The sequence below is a fragment of the Haliaeetus leucocephalus genome, unplaced genomic scaffold (assembly GCF_000737465.1).
Source record: "Haliaeetus leucocephalus isolate CR32 unplaced genomic scaffold, Haliaeetus_leucocephalus-4.0 Scaffold1, whole genome shotgun sequence".
NCBI lineage: Eukaryota > Metazoa > Chordata > Aves > Accipitriformes > Accipitridae > Haliaeetus > Haliaeetus leucocephalus.
This window is the reverse complement of record NW_010972437.1, coordinates 13,262,719-13,285,920: the sequence shown is the minus strand read 5'-3', so window position 1 is coordinate 13,285,920 and position 23,202 is coordinate 13,262,719. Positions and strand designations below refer to the sequence as shown.

At 39.0% G+C, this 23,202-nt stretch overlaps 1 protein-coding gene across 1 annotated transcript in view; it reads right to left on the bottom strand.

The window, feature by feature from the left end:
- LRP2 (low density lipoprotein receptor-related protein 2) overlaps positions 1-23,202 on the bottom strand; it is a 134,076-nt gene that overhangs the window by 1,415 nt on the left and 109,459 nt on the right. The window contains exons 64-78 of the mRNA XM_010569474.1: positions 21,676-21,807; positions 20,748-20,879; positions 18,484-18,627; positions 17,527-17,692; positions 14,946-15,074; positions 13,941-14,161; positions 13,331-13,507; positions 12,479-12,598; positions 10,099-10,189; positions 7,200-7,267; positions 6,924-7,044; positions 4,272-4,401; positions 1,887-2,006; positions 1,684-1,791; positions 384-455 (exon numbers count right to left, since the gene is read on the bottom strand). Of these exons, the coding sequence (XP_010567776.1) occupies positions 384-455; positions 1,684-1,791; positions 1,887-2,006; positions 4,272-4,401; positions 6,924-7,044; positions 7,200-7,267; positions 10,099-10,189; positions 12,479-12,598; positions 13,331-13,507; positions 13,941-14,161; positions 14,946-15,074; positions 17,527-17,692; positions 18,484-18,627; positions 20,748-20,879; positions 21,676-21,807 (1,931 nt within the window). The remainder of the gene's footprint in view (positions 1-383; positions 456-1,683; positions 1,792-1,886; positions 2,007-4,271; positions 4,402-6,923; positions 7,045-7,199; positions 7,268-10,098; positions 10,190-12,478; positions 12,599-13,330; positions 13,508-13,940; positions 14,162-14,945; positions 15,075-17,526; positions 17,693-18,483; positions 18,628-20,747; positions 20,880-21,675; positions 21,808-23,202) is intronic.

Sequence of the window (23,202 nt, the reverse complement as noted above, 5' to 3'; positions counted from 1 at the left end):
GAAATAGACACATCAGTCCTAGTGCAGTACAATAGCCTCTCACTTGCGCTGGGTCCCTGAGCTGTGCCAGAATGCACCAGCAAGCTGAAAGTAGCTCCTGAGATCCTGGAGCAGGAGCGGACCGCAGTGCTTGGGCTGGGAAAGCAGAGATGTGGGCAATGCAGCTGTGCTGCCTGAGCTGGATACCTGCCGAACACCTCATTCTCCACAAGACCTTACAACTTTTCTCAAAACTACTTCAGTCCTACCTTGACCTGGGCTGGAAATTCTGTGCTGCTTCACTTAGCAGCAGAATCTACCCATAATCTTTATCCTATGAAAGCAAGATCAAAGTCCAACAGTACATTAGCTGAAAAATAGAATTATACAATATTAAGCAATACCTCCGCATATATTGGGTTTTCAAAATTAGTGTTTTGTTTCATTTTTCTCTTGAAGAAACTCCACTTTGATTCCTGAAACATAAAAATTATTAGAACTTTACATATTTTTCTCACAACTTCTCTGGAAACTGTTGTTGGACTTCATTTGCACTGACTGCTAACTCAGTGATTTCAGTTGGATATTCTTACATTACCATGTTGTAATTCTAAGCATGGGACCCAACTTTCTTTTCTGCTAGATAACCAGTTATGGTTATTTAACTTAAAGCAGTATTCACAAGGCTAGGCCAGAAGGCAATAAAAATGACTAAATTAATTCAAGGAAGCCTATCATTCCAGACAAATAGGTCAAAGAGGAAAAAAAGTCTGGAAAACAACACAAAAGAAATTACTGAGGGACATGAAACTACAACAAAAGGTTGACAGAGCTGTCATTTCAAAGCTCATCAGAAGTGCTTTTTAGTGCACAATGTGTGAAAATAGTCCTGTAAACAAGCCACCATCAGCTCATTCAGATGGATTTTAAGGCAAAAATATATCTTGCATGAATCAGAATAATCTAGATGAGGCAATACTTGATCTTGATTCTTCAAATGTCCTGCAAGAACACATAGAACAAATGTCTTAAATGTCCTTGCTAGCACTTCTAAATATGGTTAAAATTACAAATAAATGTGAAAAAGACGATGACAGTACACTGACTAAATGTCTTATTTCAATTTTCTGTACCAAACCCTGCTGGAGTTTCACTGTTGTAGACCAAAATGTAATTTTTCTTGGGTTTTCTTTTCATATTTTATGAGGGGGGGGGGGGGGGGGAAAAAAAAAAAACACCCTCTTTGCTTCAACAAGGTATAATTCATTAGGCGTTTACAAATAACCGTTAGAAGTCCAAAGTAAAGCCTTAGTTATAATAATTTCTGCTGGGGAGCAAGGACAATTTTCAGACTAGTATCTGCCCTCAAAATGAAGCACAAACAGTGAAAGGAAATTTTCTGTTTCATCTATTCACTTCAAAATAACTGGGTGGGCCAGGAAGAAGAGGGGGTTTAATCCAGATAGATCCTTACTGTGTGCCCTGGGCAATTCCGTGCTTGTGCTGCTTTTCTCTTATCAAACTGTTCCTGACTAGCTCTTGTAAATATGGTTCAGTTAGTTGGACTCAATGAAGATAATGTGCCAACTCTATGGCATTAGTTGAAGACAATTGAAACTATATTGCAGCTTCCCTAACAATTCAATTTCCCTGATCTGGAGCACAAAACAACCAAGGCAGCCTCAGAGCATTTCTATGCCCTACCTGAGGTGCATCTGTACTCTGAGAGGGTTCCTTTGGACTAGCAGATATCACAGAGGCATACACAGGATTTTCAAAATTTTCATTTTCCTCACTACCAGCTGCTGCTACCTGTAGGAGGAGAAGGAAAATCAACATTATTCAAAGAAGAAAAGAAGGTCATAAAGGAAAATGAAGGGTGAAAGTCAAGCCTAAGTTTTTCTTACGTGTGTTGGCCGAACAACTGTAACTGCACTGGCTGTGCTGGCTCCACCATCTCTGGTTGCATACATCGGATTTTCAAATGTGATTGGCTGTTTCCCTGACTCCACTGCAAAGTTTTCATTCTATGAAAAAAAAAACCAAACCCAAAAAAACCACCAAAACAACAACTGCAGTGCAATAAACACCTCCATACTCCTAGGAATTAACTTACAGTTCAATTCTTCATCTCGGGCAATAACGAATGTTTACTTTCAAATAGGCTTAGACAAAATCTAGCATCTGTTAAAATCATAACATTAGTTTACCATTCATTATTTTACTCCCTGACTTACCAGCCTGGACCATTGACTGTTCCAGTATTATCCCATTTCCTAGCTGGACAAACCCCGCCCCCCCATTTCAATAATTGACTCAACATATTTTATGATGAGGAAGGATGATTCTCACAAATCACACCTTCAACAGGGAAGAGATATCAAAGGAAGCATAATCCCAAAATAGATATTTCATTTTAGAGACGTCAAAGTGGCATACAAATTAATAAGCACTATCTGACATATAAAGGAATGGGATTCATTCATTTTGTCCCAGCAGGGAGACTGCTATATTTTTGAGACAAGGCAGTACGTGCATCCCCTTAGTTATAACATATGAGTTACGTCAGAAATAAAATGTTTCACAGTTTTTTAGCATATCTTTTATTGTGAATCAATGCTTTGCCCATGCATGAAGACCACTGTGTGGATAGCAGCTACTTCACACATATTGTGCCAAACCCTGAGCTGCAGCTATGGTACACAGCAGGTGGGCAGAGGTGCTAAGTATTTCTTAAGAAAATATTTACTGCTACATAAGGATAGCCACCCAGGGTTAGCCAGCTAAGCATCAACACGTAGAAGGGTAATGAAAGCAAAACCCCACCCAGACTTACTTGTCCTGCTCCTTGTCACAGCCCCATCACAGGAATAGTAAGGAATAGCATGGGAATAGTATATCAGCTAGTTCTTTAAACCTGTCTCATTTCTACAAACCATTGCTCATGCCATAAGGATTCATGCTTTGTGCTATCAGAGTATAGGTCTTGACCACATAGTAAACTCTTGTCAGCTCCCTCAAATTAGCCTAGCTTGGCTAAGAACAGCCACACTGAAAAATATCAACTCATGCATATGTGATGTTACAAGTTTGAGGAGGCACATCCCACAGTTCTTCGCTGCCGTAAACCAAACCCTTTGAATTCTTTCCCAGTGAACGATACAATTGTTCGTTTATACTCTGAATACATAGGGAGAATTAACACCACTTAAGTAGAAATAGCCTGTATCCAGACATGTTATTAGCAATGTAAAAACTGCATCAGTTGGACTTCAGTATGTCAATATAGACCAGAAAATGGAAAGTACCATAAAGTTTTTCATGCATGAAAAAGATTTGAGGTAATATTCAAGCCTAAAGCTCCTTTCCCAGTATTTAGCGAAATGTTCATATGGTTATTTCATTACACAAGCTGCCTAGTTTTAATGAAGAGTGTGTTTCTTCATCTAGAAAAAGGTCATATAGATATATTATGAGCTTATCTTCGCTAGCTGTTTCATTTCATATTAATTTACTGTCAGTTAAGTCTGTATTTTATCTTTAACTTTAAAAGTTTACGGAGTGTCCAGCGTAGACTTTGCATCAAGTGCTTATTATTTAAACATACCTGTGATCTGTTTCCTATAAGTAAAAATTTTTTGTACATTGTACTTCTTGGGGTAAACAGGGCAATATTTTTTCCAAGGAAAAACTAAACAGTACAGGAAACACAAGGATGTGCTATTTCGCAGAAGTGCATAATAAAACATGGATGAAGTAGAGTTACACTTTATGACATCCCCAAAACTATTAAACATGATTTGTTTAAACTTGCTAAAATAAGAAACTGTCCAATTTATAATTTGTTGCACAAAGTAGTGTATCCTGTGGTTAGGCCTGAGTTTTACATCTGAAGTTTCTAACATATAGTCTGGATTTGAAAACCACATATTTTAACCTGTTCTATGGAACACAAAGACCCTCAAAAAATTCCTTGTTATAATATTTTCATTTGCCTATTCATTCCCTGTACATTCCATGAATATGCTGAAATAGATAAGGGGGTAATTGACTTAATTTCCACCATAAAAATCTTGAGAAAAGTCACATTATTTTGAAGAACAGGCTACATTTGTCCTTGCCTTCAATTTACAAAAACCTATTTCAGGAAATTATCAATCAATGTTCACTTCTTTTTCTAGAACACATTTATCATCTCACTATCTTTTTTACATAAAAGACTTCCCTCTATCAGCTAAAAATTAAATTAAAGGAACACAATTCAAAAAAATTATTTCAGAACTAAGCCTTACCATTTGCATTGCTCTGTCTATAGCAGAATCTCCTCCAAAGCCAGAGACTCCTATGTCCATACTCTCATCTTCTCCAGATCGGAAAGTTACCCCATTACCATTTTCAGTAGATTTTACAAGACTGCTTAAACTACCAAAAAAAAAAAAAAAAAAAAAAAAAAAAGGAACAGATTACACAGAAAAAGAGCTTATAATACAAACTTTTTCTAGTCGTTCTTCTAAGCATCATTACCACTTGGTATTCTGGAGAAAAGGAGGCTGAGGGGAGACCTTATCGCTCTCTACAACTACCTGAAAGGAGGTTGCAGTGAGGTGGGTGCTGGTCTCTTCTGTCAGGTGGCTGGAAATAGGACAAGAGGAAAAGGCCTCAAGCTGTGGCAGGGGAGGTTTAGGTTGGATGTTAGGAAAAATTTCTTTACTGAAAGGGTTGTCAGATATTGGAACAGGCTGCCCAGGGAGGTGGTTGAGTCACCATCCCTGGAGGTATTCAAAAAGCGAGTGGACGAGGCACTCCAGAACATGGTTTAGTGGGCATGGTTGACGGTTGGACTCGATGATCTTGAAGGCCTTTTCCAACCTAAACAATTCGATGATTCTGTGATTTTTGCCGGCTATAAGCAAGCTAGGAAGTAGTAGAAGAAGCTAGGAAGAAGCCACCAGAAGTAGTATTCCTGCATTAGTTCAACAGTCTTTTTAACCTAAGTCCACCCATTCAGAATGGTCTCAACTATCTTTATGTGTGCTCATGTAGATATCAAATGAACTCAATGAATTACAATTCCCCCAAATTTACCTACATTTTGACTACTCTAACTTCACTGTTGATTTACAGACAAATGCGTGAATCCACTCAGTATTCAAATTCATTGAAACTGATTTTTTAAAAAATGCAGCTGAAATGGCATACAAATTTGTGGATGTAATTCCAACAACACCTATACTAAAAATATTTATGCATGCAGATCACAAAGATACCTACAGGATACTGTTTTCATATAAGCAAATGTTCAATCTGCGTATAGATTTATGGTAACCACAAGTGCACGTTAGATTTACATGAGAAATATTGGAAATGGGCTGAAGGAACACTGTCAGGCTCAAAATAATAGGAGCAGTAAAAGATAGTATTGAGTAGCCAAGTACAGGACCTTCCACACAAAAATCCGGGCATGCAACTCCTCAAAAACATGCAACTACATATCCATTGCAGAGTTAAACTTTGAGTTCATTTTGTCAGATTTGCCAAACTTGAAGGAAGACAGAAGCATTGAAATATTCTTTCCATTTGTGTGTCCTCGTTAGAGCTGGTTATGCTAAAATTTTGCCTACAGCTGGTGCATTGTGCACACACTTTACCAGTTGGCTCCATAGGCATCAGCTGATTCAATTTAAAAAAATGTAAATCTTAGCTGTGATTCCTGTACATGGACAAATTCCATGTTAAGGGCAACAGCTAAGCTATGGCTTGATTAACTCTGCAGTAAAGGTATGAGTTAACAGTTTAAAGACGAATTGAGCAATGGCAGCACTAAGGTATATTCATCGCAGAAATGAAAACTGTGAATCAAGCCTCACAGACAAAAACCTGACATCTCCATTTCACATGGCCTCATAACTTATACGAGAAGTATTGTTGAACAGTAAAGTTCAAGTCAGTACATTAAAATTTCTACTTGTTTACTATCTGACGATGCAGAAAATTTCCATTCAAGAAAGCAAGAAGCAGTGAATTTCAGTGAGCAGCTTAGGGATCTCTTACAAACTCTTTGATCTGCAGCATTGATCTGCACAAAATTTTTGCCCCAATTTAACTACGTCAAGTCATAAATAAATTTAATTATTTCAGTGTAATCCTCCAGTGAGGAAGCAGTTATAGCTACAGCCACATTACTGATTACAAAGATTTAATTACACTGATTTAAGAGCTACTACTGTGAAATTGGTGCAAAGACTATGAAGATGCAGCTTTATGCCTTTAAAGACACAGAATTTGCTTAAAGCTAAAAAAAAAATGTGAAGCATCATATTCTGACATCTTTTTTAAAAAAATTAATTTAAAATCATTACAAATATGTTTTCTTCATCTTCCTTTGATTTAAAACATCACATGTTTTTGAATGATATTTCATAAAGTTGGTTTTCACTGGACAGTATGACTGTCAGGAGAACAGGAACCTATAAAAAGCCCAGATTTCTCAGGCACTGGAAGCAGATAGAAGTTCACTATACATGCCCCATATTATTTTTAAACTGATTAATACAGTGTTGCAGACAAGCTCAGCCTTTCAATGTTAAAAAGATCTCTTTGCCAGAATCACCTTCTGACAAAGTTTTATAAAAAATTAAAACATATGTAACTATGGTCTTTTGTATCTTTTTGAACTGACTATCCAGTTCCAGATCTGGTAAATAGTCTTCTATATTGCTCATTATTTAAAAGCTAATTTGGAATGTAGAAGAGTTTTACAATAGTCCTTTGTTACAAAATAATGATCAGCTATGATATTGCTTGGAATCGCCGCAACGCTGCACTTCCTGTATTCCAACAGAATGGGCACATGGCAAACAAACCGGATTTTTCAGAAATATTTAGTAACAAACATACATTTTGAGTGTACAGACATTCCAGCTGTGAAAACCTTCAAAACATACCTTGGTAGTTTGGGAAGCGCTGGTAAAAGGGAGCCTGTTCGTCTGTAGTTAAAAAAGCCTCCAACTGCTAACACTCCAATTATTATGATTAGTATGACTGTCAGCAAAACTGCTACTGCTGCTGTCAAAGAAGAATAAGCAAACATTCAAGCAAGCATAGCTCAGTGTAAAAAAGAGCTCAGAGAATTAGAAGCTTGACTCCGAACAGGTATCATAGTGAGATATTATACATTCTTTAGCTCAAAACGTCAAGTGTAATATATACTTGAAGCTTACTTGTTCCAGGAGGCACTCCCTTTGACAATCCTATTTCACAATAATTCCCAGTGTAGCCATAAGAACACCTGTAAATGTAAGAAGGACAGCTGACCAAATGGCTTTTATTAAGTCTAAGATCTCAGCTTTATTATTATATTCCGTAATGTTTATCTACATGCCATAAATTTTAACTCCATGCTCAGTAATTATATATTTCACTGACTGTAAATATAGTATGTCTGCTATCTTCATAGAATTAAAAGTGGAAATAAAAAGTGCTGAGTCAGAAAACTAGTCACTGAAGTCAAGATTTTGTTTCAGCAGAGCATTGGTGGCACCTACTGGCTGTTGCAAGCTACACTTACTGAGCATTAATTCTCTATTGTTACAATTTTCTAGAATGATAGAATCATAGAATGCTTTGGCTTGGAATGGGCTTTAAAGATCATCTAGTTCCAACCACCTTGCCGTGAGCAGGGACACCTTCCATTAGACCAGCTTGATCAAAGCCCCATTTAACCTGGCCTTGAACACTTCCAGGGATGGGGCATCCACAACATCTCTGGGCAACCTGTTCCAGCGCCTCATTGCCCGCACAGTAAAGAACTGCTTCCTTACATCTGATCTAAATCTACCCTCTTTCAGTTTAAAGCCATTACCCCTTGTCCTATCACTACATGCCCTTGTAAAAGTCCCTCTCTAGCTTTCCTGTAGGCCCCTTTTAGGTACTGGAAGGCTGCTACAGGGTGTCCCCGGAGCCTTCCCTTCTCCAGGCTGAACAACCCCAATTCTCTCAGCCTGTCTTCATAGCTCCAGCCCTCTGATCATCTTCGTGGCCCTCCTCTGGACTCGCTCCAACAGGTCCATGTCCTTCTTATGTTGGGGCCCCCAGAGGTGAATGCAGTACTCCAGGGGGGCGTCTCACAAGAGCAGAGTAGAGGGGGAGAATCACCTTCCTCTGCCTACCGGTCACGTTTCTTTTGAGGCAGCCCAGGATGCAAGTGGCTTTCTGGGCCGCAAGTGCACATTGCTGGGTCATGTTGAGCTTCTCATCAACCAACACCCCCAAGTCCTTCTCCTCGGGGCTGCTCTCAATCCAGTCATCACCCAGCCTGTATTTGTACTTGGGATTGCCCCAACCCATGTGCAGGACCTTGCACTTGGCCTTGTTTAACTTCATGAGGTTCACACAGGCCCACCTCTCAAGCCTGTCAAGGTCCTTCTGGATGGCATCCCTTCCCTCCAGTGTGTCAACTGCACCATACAGCTTGGTGTCATCAGCAAACTTGCTGAAGGTGCACTCAATCCCACTGTCCATGTCACTGACAGAGCCAGTCCCAATATCAGTCCCTGAGGAATGCCACTCATCGCTGGTCTCCACTTGAACATCAAGTCATTGACCGCAACTCTTTGAGTGCAACCATCCAGCCAATTCCTTATCCACTAAGTGGTCCATCTTTCAAATCCATGCCTCTCCAATTTAGAGACAAGGATGTTGTGTGGGACAGTGCCAAATGCTGACCAAATTTGTCAGGCACTATTTGCCTTTAGTAAGCTTTGTTGGCTGTCACCAATCACCTCCTTATTTTCTGTGTGCCCTAGCATAGTTTCCAGGAGGATCCGCTCCATGATCTTGCCAGGCACAGAGGTGAGACTGACTGGCCTGTAGTTCCCTGGGTCTTCCTTTTTTCCCTTTTTAAAAATGGGGGTTATGTTTCCCCTTTTCCAGTCGGTGGGAACTTCCCCAGACTGCCACGACTTCTCAAATATGATGGATAGTGACTTAGCCACTTCATCCGCAAGTTCCCTCAGGACCCACAGATGCATCTCATCAGGTTCTATGGACTCATGCACCTTCAGGTTCCTTAGATGGTCTTGAACCTGATCTTCTACAGTGGGCGGTTCTTCATTCTCCCAGTCCCTGCCTTTGCCTTCTGTGACTTGGGCAGTGTGGCTGGAGCACTTGCCGGTGAAGACTGAGGCAGAAAAGTCGTTGAGTACCTCAGCCTTCCCCATATCCCAGGTAACCAGGTCTCATTTCCTTCCAGAAAGGGCCCACATTTTCCCTAGTCTTCCTTTTATCACCAACGTACCTACAGATGCTTTTCTTGTTGCCCTTGACGTCCCTGGGCAGATTTTATTCTATCAAGACTTTGGCTTTCCTAACCTGATTCCTGGCTGCTTGGACAATTTCTCTGTATTCCTCTCAGGCTACCTGTCCTTGCTTCCACCCTCCGTAGGCTTCTGTTTTGCATTTGAGTTTGTCCAGGAGCTCCTTGTTCATCCATGCAGGCCTCCTGGCATTTTTGCCTGACTACTTCTTTGATGGGATGCATCGCTCCTGAGCTTGGAGGAGGTGATCCCTGAATATTAACCAGCTTTCTTGGGCCCCTCTTCCCTCCACAGCTTTATCCCCACTCTACCAAGCAGATTCCCGAAGAGGCCAAAGTCTGCTCTCCTGAAGTCCAGGGCAGTGAGCTTGCTGTGTGCCCTCCTTGCTGCCCTAAGGATCTTGAACTCCACCATTTCGTGGTCACTGCAGTGAAGGCTGCCCTCGAGCTTCACATTCCCCACCAGCCACCCTTTGTTGGTGAGAACAAGGTCCAGCATAGCACCTCCCCTCACTGGCTCCTCTACCACCGTAGCCTTGGTATAGCCTTTTACTAGAATCTTCAGAGGTTTGCCTTTCTGGGTTTTTTTGTTGTTTTGGGTTTTTTTCCAAACAGAAGCATTTACATTGTTTATTTGCTGATAGTTTTATGTGTGTATGTGTTTTTCTGTGATTGTTACAAACGTGCTACTGCAGATGTATGACATCTTCTGAAGCATTTCCAACATAATTCAAAATGTTAATTGTTTTGTGAGACTAAAACAGCACAACCTGACCCAGGACTACCCTAACAACATACTGACTTACTTGCATTTCGGAAGACTGCTTTCATCTATATAGCATGTTCCTCCATACATGCACCTGCATGCTGGTGGCATTGTGGGAGGGGATTCAATAGCTGCAAAATTCAAAAGCCACATATGTGTTATCAAGACATCTTCAATAAAAGAAATACTACCACAGAGCATTTTATTTATCTCTACAGAACTTGCATATGCAAACTCACAGGCTATTTTTCAGAAGCTTTGCTTTTAACAGCACATGTGTTAGCTGCTCTTATATTTATTTTTCTCCCAAATTAGCTTATTTTAACTCAAGTGAAACCTATTCTCAGAAATAATGACTTATTCAGGAAAAGTAGGTGTAGACAACTCAAAAGCTATATGTCCCATCACTTTCTTTTGCCTGTGCAATGCAGCCCACCACCACCTTTCAGACCTCTCCATTCAGAAAGCAGCAATACTTTATCTGCTTTGCCCAGATTCTCCCATCCAACCAGCTGGAAGTTGTACAGAGAGGGCCAAACTGTGATGCATTTACTTATGAAGAAAAGCAGCGGATGGAAACACGCATGCAGGAGGGCCCTCTAAACTCTCATACATCCTGACAGTGAGAACAAGAGGTAAACCCAAAGTCCTCAGAGTTTTCTGCCAGTACAGAGCTCAAGCTGATGGCTTGGCACCAGGTAGCGCAGAAGCCTGTCCTTCATCATGCCAGTGCCTCAGCTGCACTTCAGGAGCCCTGAGGTGCCCAAGTGGCCGTGCTGCCTAAGCTGGCCCAATCACAGAGCTATAAGTGTTCTGATGTTATTCTAAAGAGGAGTCAAGTGAAGAAAAAGTGGAAAGTTGTACTAGCCTTCTGTAAGACCTCAGGATATGTTGTCAGAAAAGTGTAGTTCACATAGGAAAAGCTCTGGATCTTAGATATCATTACAGGCTATAAATTAAGGATGGACTTTGACAGTCTGTCTTACACTGATAAGTTAGATCATAATACTTTTGCCATAAAATTTTTATCAGCCAGAGGTAGAGGAAGTCTGTTGCTACAATGTTCCTTACAGGTAAAACTCCCTTCAAGTAAATGGGATATAAAATGGGGAAATGCAGAGGTCTTACAGGCTGTGTTTCTCAGTAGCTGCAATATGGGGAAAGGACCAAATAAACCAAATGTATATACAAAAGCTATGTTTGGTCAGTATGTCAATTATGGCAGTCACAATTCACTGGCTAAAAAAATTTGCTTAAAGTCAAGATAAAAACTGAAGTTCAAAAATGGAGATGGCACTGTATATCCTATTTGCTGTCTCCTCCCTTTCCTCAAAATAAGGTCAAGCACAGTTTTCTTAATTCCCGGACATTTTATGTAAATCAGTTTCATCAAAGAATAACAAATGCAGTGTCCTTAGAGCAATAAACAGCAAATAGCAAATGCAATCAAGAGTGTTATTGATCCCTAATTTGAACATGTATTGCACACTTCCATTCACTATTACATCATATTACTACCTCCTCTTTCTGCAGCTCACATCATGTGGCAATAAGAAAGCATTAACAATCAAGAAAATGTAATTTATAGGTAAGGCAGTGTAAAAAATTATGACATTTTCTCTTTTAATGCAAAAAGAAGAGAATTTGGAGAAGATTAACAATAGAAAAGATGCCAGACATAATGTTATAAAGTATAATTTATTAGAGATATCTTGCAAGGACAAGTACAAGGACATCTGGCTACCACCCACATCACTGTAAGCTAAGAATGCAGACTCTCAGGTAGGAAACCAGAAATCCTGCAGTGGTATGCTCTTTCTTCTCAGGAAAGGATGAGCAATTCTATTGTATTAGCACTCCCGGAAGCACTGTGGGGGCTTTGCTGCAATGCAACAACCAAGCCCTAAATTCTAGTGCTTAAAACGCTTTTCAGTGTATGATAATTATCTAGAAGTTATCTCTGTTCACGCTGTGAGTTCTGTAAGCTTTGTTTCAAGTTTCTATTGTATTCTATCACACTGATCAAACAATACCTTGTACAGAATTGTAAACATAATTGAAAACCATAATTTGTCAGAAATTCTCTAGTTCTGAAATCAACACATTTGAAAAAAAAGAAAAAAATATTGTGGAATTTCAAAACAAAAATCAGAAACTGTGACCAATTTTGCAGCTGGGTCTGGACTGGTTGGAGTGATATATCTATATCCATTTTACAAATGACATGCAAAGTAATTAAATGAAATGCACAAGGTGACCACAAATCAGTGATGGCTGAGAATAAAAGCCAGATGTCCTGACTTACCAACATCTATTATATCAGTTAGCTCATCCCTCCATATTTCTAATTCAATAATGCATTTGTATTCCTAAAGAAAAGCTTCATTTGCTTTCATTTCCAGTTTGACAAATTATTGTACCTGCATCACACTCTGTGCTGCTGCCTTCTATGAATCGAGTCCCTTGAGGACAAGTGCAGGTGTACCCTCCTGGTCTCAGCAAGCAGAGGTGGCTGCAGACATCTTTACAAGGATTAGGCACTGAAAAACAAGTGATAAAGGCAGTTGAAGAAGCAATGCAGCACATTCCTGAGGTAAGGCAGGGCAATCCCATAGTCAGTAGTGTATCTCAGCAATATCACACACCAAAAATCTAAGCAAGTCTGGATCCATTTTTTAAAACAACTGATGCCTAAATACCATACTTATATCAAAACCCTCTCTCTGCCTTTTCTTACATTCTTAAGGGAGATACCATGGCTGCTGGGAGCCAGTGTAGCACCAAGAAGAAACTGAACATCTCCAAGCAACATGGAGCTTTCTGATTCTGAAAGTCAAAACACTTTTAAAGAGGGGTATGCTGGATGTTCCTCTGGACATCCTCCCCTGCGATTACTGTGGACATGTCATAGCTGAAATATCCCCCTTGGAGGCAGTATTAAATGGCCAGCACTTTGTATGTTATCAGGATAAATTCATATTGTGACTGCCACCTTTATGACAACTCCATGATGGAGGGGAAGAAGAGAAAGGACAGGGTCATAACTTAGAACCAAGAGACTTTAAAGAGCAGTGTGTGGTATTCCACTGTTGATTTCACTTTAGATGTGCAGAAAATACTTCCCAGCCTCTATTCCATTTTTAGATCTTCAGAAATGAATATTATCACATACTGATAGACGCATTATCAGAAGATTACTAAGCTCTTTGAAGACATCAATACCAACTTTGATCTCATAGCAAGAATGGCTCACCAAGATGCTGATTACCCACCTGACTGATTGTATCTGTGCTGGTGATAGATGCGCACTTGAGTAAGCCACGGATTTACAGTCAGCACTTTCACTTTTTCTCCATTTCCAAATTTATCTTTCTTCCAGACTTCTCCTCGTTCTTTAGCTATCCAATATAAATGGCCTTCAAAGACATCAAGGCTGTATGGACTGCCTACTTCTCAAAGGAACCAAACAATAGATTGTCAGCAAGCAAATCTCTAGCAGGAGTGATAAAACTGCTGTTCTTCTTCAGCTTAAATATATAATCTAATTCTTTCATTTTAAGATATTTGCAGCTATATGTGTACATCCTCATGTGCCTGCCACTTCATGTCACTGTAGCTGCAGACTGCTTAATAATATACATAAAAAAGCAAGAATCCAATTTTCCACATTGTCCCCTATTTGGGTCATGTAAATTACCCTCAGGGAATCTAGTTACCAGGCATCATGAGCTCTGAGCCATTTATCCCTGTAAAAAGGAGGAGGAAACACTGCCAAGACTTACTGTTTGAAAAGCTCCCGAATCTAGCCCCACTTGTTAAGTCCAAGTGCTTGTTAGCATACATCTTGGTTACTATTACACTAATTGCATAATAAATTCTTACCTCCATGTAATACTATGGTTCTGTCTGTCCCATCAGGTCTCATGGATTCAATAATATTTTCTTTAGAATCACTCCAATAGATCCTGTCATTGTTCAAATAATCAATAGAAAGACCTGTTGGCCAGCCAAGGTCTTCAGAGACCAGAGTTTGTCTGTGTTGTCCATCCATCCAGGCACATTCAATCTTTGGCTGCCTTCCCCAGTCAGTCCAATACATGAGCCTGAAAGGACAGAACCAGAATTTAATATGGTTCAGAATTTGGTCACCGTGATTATCCTTTGGAGTTTCATGGAAAAGGTCAGTTGTGGAACATAAAACTGTTCAGCAACTTATGTTTTGCAGATGTGATCAGTAAAGTCACAGAGAGTTCACTGAACAAGCTTGTTTCAAGCACAGAAAATAAATACCAAAAGAAGAATGTTTGCATCTTGTGTCCTGATTTGGAGAGAGAGTGGTTTTAATGACAGTTTCTCATTCTCAGTAGAAGAAAAATGACTGTGAACACTGAACATCCATCAGTCACGATAAAGCTGCAGAGCTCCCACGTTAGGGAGCTGTGCTGCTTTACTCCAGCTGAGAGAAGCACATGCTGTGATATTTGGTGATCCATCACATAACACAAGATGTAGCAAGCACAGCTGTTGAATGTACCAGTGCATTTACATTGCTTTCCACTGTGAAGGAGGCTATGTTTGTATTGCTTGGAGCTGGCAAAGAAACATTCCCATAATTTTCCCTATTTCAGTAGTAACAGAGAAATTCGGTGGGCACACAATACTGTAGAAAGAAGATTTTTATTTGACCTACCTGGTGTTGTCACCGAAACAAGCACCCATATGAAATCTAATCCCAAAATACTTTCCCATGTACACAAATTTCCTAAGATTAGTAAAGGGAAACTCCAGAAAGCATTCCCTTAGTCTTTCCTGTAAAGTTTACCACTGCATGGTTTTTTGGTATTGAGTAGCATTGAAAATAATTCTGGGAAGTCCTGTAGTACTTACCCACGTTTTGGATTGACAACAATAGCTGCTGGTTGATCCAGTAGAGAAAAGATAAGCCATTTTCTGTACCGTCCATCTAATTTTGCCACTTCTATGCGATTAGTCCCTGCATCAGTCCAGTAAAGATGTCTGAATTACATAAAACACAAAACATTCCAAAAGTAAATAGTTTACACTTGGGAGAGGAAGAAAAAAAAAAAAATTTTTAAAAAGAAAAGCTATATCAAACCCAAACACAATCAATATAATGAAGCTGCACTGACTACATCTGACCTTTTTCAGTCTGGAACATACAGACACTAAATATAGGTGAGTTTAGCAAATAGGATCTATCAGCTCACTAGTTTTCTCCTCTAACAAAGTTTCTGCAGCTGCCTCTGTTCCCTGTCAAATAATCTTCATTAAAGGGCTACTGAGAACATTCACTATTACTTTTAAGGTGGTTAATAAGCATATTTAAAGATTCAGTTTTCCAGGAGACAATGAGGTTCATTACAAATAAAAATTTATTTACCATGTAATTTATACAGCAGCTCTGAAGGTATCCAGCTTATTAGCCCACAGCTCCTCTCTGGAATTTTGTCTTCTGACAGAGATGTTAGTGAATAAATTGTTACCACATCAGACACAAATGCCTTTAGTCCTTACAAACAGGGCACTCAGTCTACTCTTCCTTGAATTTTGCTTTTCTTTATCATCATGGCTTTATTATTTTTTTGAGCTTAGATAGTAAACATACTCATTAATCGCACAGTGCCTTCTGATGGAATAAATTATCTCATAATTGCCTTGGGAATGTGAGAAAATACTGTCAGTCCTATTTTGCAGATGGGCAGAAGTCTGTGTCTCAAACCATGTGTAGCAGTTTTTATATAATGTGCAGACACTTAAATATGTTTTTTAAAAATACATTTCAATATTGTTCTGGAATCAGTGTAATACTATGTTTGAAGTGCTGAAGATGCTAGCCTCACCAGGATGCTGCTGATATATATCCTTTATCCTTGCTCTCACAACCATATAGATTTGTGATGAGAAATTCAGACACTCCCTTCTGCCCTCAGAAACACTTGGTTTTCCAGATGGCCTGCAGTTCACAAAGCAAAGAGCAAAATAACCTGAAGGCTAGCCCAGACCTTAATGTATCTATCTGATACTTAAAAACTGCTAGAAGGAAAGATACAATTTTCCACTTCTTTTTTTCCGGCATGACTGGCACAATTTTTCAGGCTAGAGAATTACTTCAGTGAGCCAGACTGGCTTTATCCTACTCTAGAAATCAGGGTGACATACTGCATGAGCAACTCCATAACTATTTCATAGGATACAACATCTAACATAGCATACCTCACCTAACACAAAGAGTCTAGATAATGAAAGCTACATATCAGGCCCCAAACTGGAATAAGTCTTTTCCTAATCTTTGCCTACTTATACAATAGCTTTTTGAATCATTAGAAAAAAAAACCCTCTGTTGCCACAAACACAATTCAGAGTTAAATGCTACCTAGCCGCAATCCAGATCTTAAGCACCTTCCAATCATATTTTGATTGACACAAAAGGTAAAGTATTCATTTACTTAGTTGATAATCACATGACAGAGGGGAAGCAGATAGCTAAGTTCCTTTTTCGATTTTTCAGCTTTCTAGGAACATCATGCTTTACTACAATTTTAACATCCTCCTTCTTCATCCTATTGACTGCATTACCAGGAACTTCCAAAATTTGTCAACAGCGTAGAGAAGATTGACTCATCTCTATAACCTCTGTCCATTCAGCTTCAAAGAGGATCCTGACTACATTTCATCATGTCTACCTACAAATGTCAGGATCCCCTCAATATTATACCAAATAAACTACAGCTATGCCTGTACACCACATCCTTTAACAGTTACACTGCAAATAAGAAATTATACCATTGACAGAGTCAAACTCCCAAAAGTCATGCCTAAATTTCTCCCAGCTCTTCTCCAAGGGAGGGAAAATAAGCAGTGATCTCATGATTTCTAGGATTAAGTTAGAAATTGCCCTGGTTTAGCCTAAAAAAATCCACAAGAAGGAGAAAAAATTCTGAGACAAAATTACAAAAATGTAACCATTTTCTGAGAAAACACATACATTCATCAGACTTCAGAGCTGCTTCTGCTTTGAGATTAGTTCATATAGCACAAGGCTGGTAACAAAGGAGCAAAGATAAAAGACAAATTCTGTTATGGATTGGGGAGGTCTCCTTCCAACAGCCAAGAAAGCTTGTTCCCTAGAGCTTACCTGAGTCCTCAAAGAAGAATCCATCTGACATGAAGGTCAGTGCATTATCACTTTACCGATGCACAACTGATCTGCCAGTTGTGGAGTAATGCAAGTTTCCTCAGAGAATATGTGATGCAGTCAGCAACATGCATCTGACCTATTAACCTGCTGTCTGGGCAAACAGAGCTTACTATATTCTTCTGAACTAGCTTGAGACTAGATGTCTTCAAAGACAGTTCATAAGGAAGAAAAAAGTGGATTTTGCACTGTCCGATCAGACCCTTGACACATTCAAGGCACAGCATTTTTCTAGCTTTTCAGTGCACTTACCTTCCAACCCAGTCAACAGCTAACCCATCAGGATTAACTATGTATTTGAGATTCAAGTCAACTTCCTTTGTAGGATTGTTCCTACTGCTGTCAAATGTGGGCAGATAAGCACGTTTGATGGCTCCAAACTCAGAACCCTGTCCCAGAATGCTGAAGTACACAATACCTTCAAAAAAGATGACAAAGAGCATTTTTAATGTCTAGTTATTCCATATTTTTGGAAAATTCTAATCTTTCTCAGGCTCTTACATGAAGATACCAGACCCATTTATTTATGAATAACACAGAGTCTTCTGTTCAATTAAATTACATTGTGTTAGTGTGTAAATTTTTAAGCCATTCATCATAGGCAAGATGCACATCTAAAATCATCTTGATCTAGATTATCAAGAAATATGTATCACATTTTTCAAGAGTAGAGCTTAGCTCTGAAGCCTTTGCACATGATTTTGAGAGTAACTTAGACCCTCATCGCCCTAAGGAGCAAGTATGGCCCAGGACAGAGGCCCCATGAAAAAGGCAAAAGCCAGGAAGCTGATAAGGAGGCAAAGATATAAGCTAATACAGGGAACTACTGGCCATTCCTGCTTAGTATTAGTTCTTGCAAGATTTGAGCCAGGTTTGGGGACTGTTAGAGGCAGAAGAAAAGGAAGGGGTTCATTTATAGCAATCCTCTACTACTGCATAATCCTAAAGAGCCACAATTCCATAGCGGAACTCACACCAAAACAAAAGGAAAAACAGAACAAAACGTAGCTAAACTAAATCAAAGCATTAAAAGAAACTACACTGATGCTGAAGAATTATTAGAGCGGAGGGACACATTCAACCAAGACCTGGGCAGTTAATCTAATTTGCTTTTGATTTCCAGCGTAAATTAAATACCTATGCTGCAGAAATGCATCTTTTTAAACCAACCATTGCATGGTTGCCTATTAATGTTCTACACATACTCACTCAGGCCTATCCCTTCAGGGTCCCAGTCATAATCCAGAGCTTGGATGCGCTCCTGGTTATCGATATAGTCAGAGTACTGTTCTGATGAGATATTGTATCTTCGAATCCGCACATTATCTGGCAGCAGTAACAATGGAGGATTACCTGGGAAATGATCATAAATTTTACTTTCATGTATTTCTTTTTTTAGAAGAAACAGATGAAAGTCACTTCTAGTCAAAACTAAACTGAAGTTTTCACAAGTTCTGTCTGCATAAGAACCAGAAGGAACACAGGCCACTTCTAAAGCTTCAGAGCTATGCAAACTTCTTGGCTTTGCAAAATTCATTAAAACCTCTGGCAATGCTTACCGCTGAGGATAGTATTATCCTTTTCACCATAGATTTTGTGCAGTAGTAATCATTCAGGGATAATTCTTTAAAAATTCTTAAACATTACAGTGTTGGCATATCACCACCTCACATATCAAAAATAGAATGCTGTTATACACTATGTGGTTCAGCGCCCCCCCTCAAAGTAGAGGAAACAATTTTGAAAGTACAAATAAATTGCCAGTACCTTGAGCCACGACCTGTCTGAATTCTTCTACCCGAAAGTCTTCAAATCCTAATGTCTCTATATTGAGATGAATGTTCTCCTACCCACAGGTTAGTTTGGGGTTAGCCTCAATACTCTAATAACTTGACTACAGGGAGTATCAGTCCCACCTGGCTGATTCTGCTGGTGAGAAAATTTAATTTTTCAGCTCTTTTACTAAGGACAAAGTCCAGTTGGGAGTCATAGACTCAAATCCTAGGCCTTCTTCCAGAGGAGAAGTTCTCCTACATTAATCACATCTTCACAGAGCCAATGAGAAATGACAAGGCGTTCAGCTGGGAAAGGAAAATCTCATTTACCAGTGCCTTTTCCAACTAATAATGCTCAATTTCCTATGAATTGTTCATTCAAACACAACCCCTTTCCCCCTAAGTCATGCCCAACTATGGGAGAGTAAGGCAAGTGACTATTCTCTAACGAACATACAGTTCAATGTAGAAATTGACAGCATTTCCAATATATATGCTATTACAGGAAAAAGCCTACTGAAAATGCCTACTGATCAGGCCTGCAGCAGACACAGGCAAAGGCAGCCCTCATTTATGAGTGCTGTGAGCTTGTACTACAAAGAGTGGTAGAATTCTGGGCATACACAAAAGTAGAACTTTAGCCACAACAAATTTCATGATGTTATCAGCTACAATCATGTTATCTTCCATCACTTAGCCTTGAAAACTTCGGGTAACTAGATGCTTTCTGAATAAAGCCTATGAAGAAAGGTTTCAAAGAACTATATTTCTGACACAGGCATATAAAGAGGCAGCCAGGCAGAAACCCAGGTACAAATGCCCTTTTGTATATCCAGTCTCATGCTCAACAGTAAATAAGTGCTGAATCAGGCCCCTGGACTGGAAACCTGGAGACTTCATTTTCTTGTATCATTTCTCATATTACAAATAATTTTTAGATTTCTAAACCTCCAGCAGCATGCAGTTTTGGTCACAGGCATTCTGTTCTGAAGATTTTACTATTTGACTAGGCACAGCACATTTCTATTATGTATCTCTTAAAGCTGTTAAAGTGTAAGTACTTTTCTAAAAACAATATTGTTTCTGCCTTTTATATAATACTGCTGCATTGTCACTTTTTTCTATTTTCTTCAGCTCTTTATTTTTACTATTCTATTAGTATTATTTTCTGAATCAACTCTCTACCTATTCAATGACTGTCATACCACTGTAGTTACTGCACTGAGCTATGATAAAAAGCTATTGATTGACATTAAACATTGGCCAAAGTCCTTCTGTTTGTGTGCATCAGTCCATGAACAATGAATGGTAATCTGTCATCAAACTGCCTTTGATTTGTACCAGTTTAATGCAACTTTCTTCTGATGCATTATTTTGTTGAGAAAACCTAAGCGTCAGGAATAGGCAACATTAATTTCCTTCTGATGACAACCACAAGATAAGCAGGTTTTTGTTTGCAGAAAATTTAGGAGAAAGGAAGGTAGGCATCCAAATGAAGATATTATTTTTAAAGCTTACAATTGGAAGCAGAGATAAGCACTTCTATTCCTGATTATGGAATGGGTGGAATACACAGATAATATTATGTATTCTGGTTTTCATAATCCCCTTCCTAAAAAGGAGGACTACATTCATTAAGTTGCTATACTCCACTTGCTCTTTACAGGTAGCAATCAATCTTGCTATCAGTTAACATACCATTAGCTGCGCACTGTTTCCCTTGTTGATCACCCACGGACCTGAAGCCATCTGCACAGAAACATTCATAACTTCCTTTGGAATTCTTGCAGTCCTGGGTGCACGTTCCAAAGATCTCACACTCATTGATATCTAAACATAAGTAGAGAAAAGATTCCTAGAGCTTAATCTCTTACTTCCACTTGCTGGTCACCTTTAGTCCATGAAGTGGTAGGTTTGTCCCTTCCCCACATACTCCAAAATGTTGGTGACCTAATAAGTGATCTTTAACATCAGCATCTGTTCCTCACCACTCATATACTGTTTAGCATGTCTTAACTACAGATTGCTAACAACCACATTGAAAAGCAATCTGATAAGCAGGAGCAGAGAGACATTTTTGATCATGTATTTTTGTGGTAAACCACCAAGGAAAGAGAAAAGATGAGGTATGACTACAATGAGACGCAAGAGCAAAGCCTTCTTGAAATGCTGAAGCAAAGATATCTAGTCCTTAGAAACAATATCAGGAGGAAGGAAAGGGAGGGGTGGCCTTGGATCACGTTTAATAAAACTACAGAAATTGTCCACAAGAGCTGGGAGCAACAAACAGAAGCGTTCTCATCAAAACACTGTGAAATTGTAACTGTGAAGGTACTATATTGCATGACCATGAACAACGGCCTTTGGGTAGACTCCTCATCGTATTTTATCTGCATATAACCAGGGCAAAAATATGGCACAACAGACCTTTACTGTAGATCTGTTCTGGAGCAGAATGGAAGGAGAGTATAACCTTCAGTAAGTTTTCTTTCAATAAGGAAAAAAAACCTGGAAAATTTCTGTCCCTCAGATTGCAAAGATATGACAAAACCTACATACTTTAAAGCAAAAACAGTAAAAAAAAAAACACTTATCAGTGAGAAGATGTTTAGAAGATTGAAAATACCATCACAGGAGTTTCGGTTAGTTTCACTGGCCTTGTACCCTGGCCTACAGGAACAGATAAAGCCTCCTGCATTCAGGTTGGTACAGTTATGTTCACAAATATTTTCTGCACAACTTCGCTCTGTTCCAGGATCTAAGGAAAAAAAAGAAAATTATACAATTATGACCAAATAATAAAGTGTGTGAGGGGCTGTCATAATTTTGATCATTATTATAATTGAAAATTATTTTCAAGTAGACAACATTAGTTGTCTTTCCTTTTTTGCTAACTGAAACTCAGTGTGAACATCTATTCTCTAAGGCATAACTAACTAGAAGAGGGTGATAAAAGCTGGCCAAGACAACTGTCAACTAAGTAGTTTAACCCCTAGAAGTTGAGTGAACATGGTCAGGATAAAAGCCATAACCATCAAAGCTCACCTTCCTTAAGAGAAATGGCATTCTACATTACCACTAATCTGCAGCAACTGCAGAAGCTATTTAAGGGACTAACTTCCACCTTTGCCAGCCTACCTCTTTCTTACCCAGTCCTTTCTTATAAGCTAAATAAAAAATGTTCTCAATTGCTATCATGCATAACACAGGCCCTACATTATTTATATCTGGAAATTAGAGAGAAGATGACAGCTTGTTCATGCCATACCTCATCTAAAGCCTACTGAAGACAATACAAGTCATTGCACAGAATGCACTGCCCTTTAAAACATGCCTATAATGGAAAAGGCAAGTCAGGGATAACAGATCCTCTGTAACAGATAATGAAAATTATAGTCTTCTCAAAGTACATATAGAATTCTATTAATTCTGGCACACTCTACATATACACAAAGTACTTTCAAACTCAAATCTGTTATATAAGTAGAAAAGATAAATAATATATGTTTATTGACAGGGCATGCGAAAAAGACACAGATGTACGGCAAAGACCTTATATTGAGCTGATTATCTCCTTTATACATACACATCCCAGTGCTGATTAAATCAAGTTTAAATAGCTCAATTTCATATATATGTAGAAGCATAAATTCATCGTACATACACACATAAATATTCTATTTTCTCTATAACACAGGTATTTGATGTTGGGAAGGCTACAAATGTTACCATCTGATCTGCATTCACATTTATCCCCAAAACAGTAGAATGCTGACTGCCAGAAAATGTCTGGTTTGCACTGTTTCATATCCTTTTTATACTTTTCTATTTTCATCAAGTCATTGCATTAGGTTATATTACCTAAAGACCATTGGGATGGTATGTGAAACAGAGAAACCAGCTGCTTCAAAATGGACTGCACTATAGGCTTCTGAGTTACTTGCATTTTACAAGCATGCTGGATTGTAAATGACCAGTGCATCATCTGGCACACTTTCACTTGAAGCCATCAAAGCCTGACAAATTGAAATTGCAAGTACATGCTCATATTATCACTCTGCAGCTGTCTATATATTGATATAAAAAGTTAGGAATTGTTTGGGGGGGGGGGGGGGGGGGGGGGCCATCCCACATAGAACTTTTTTTTTCGTCC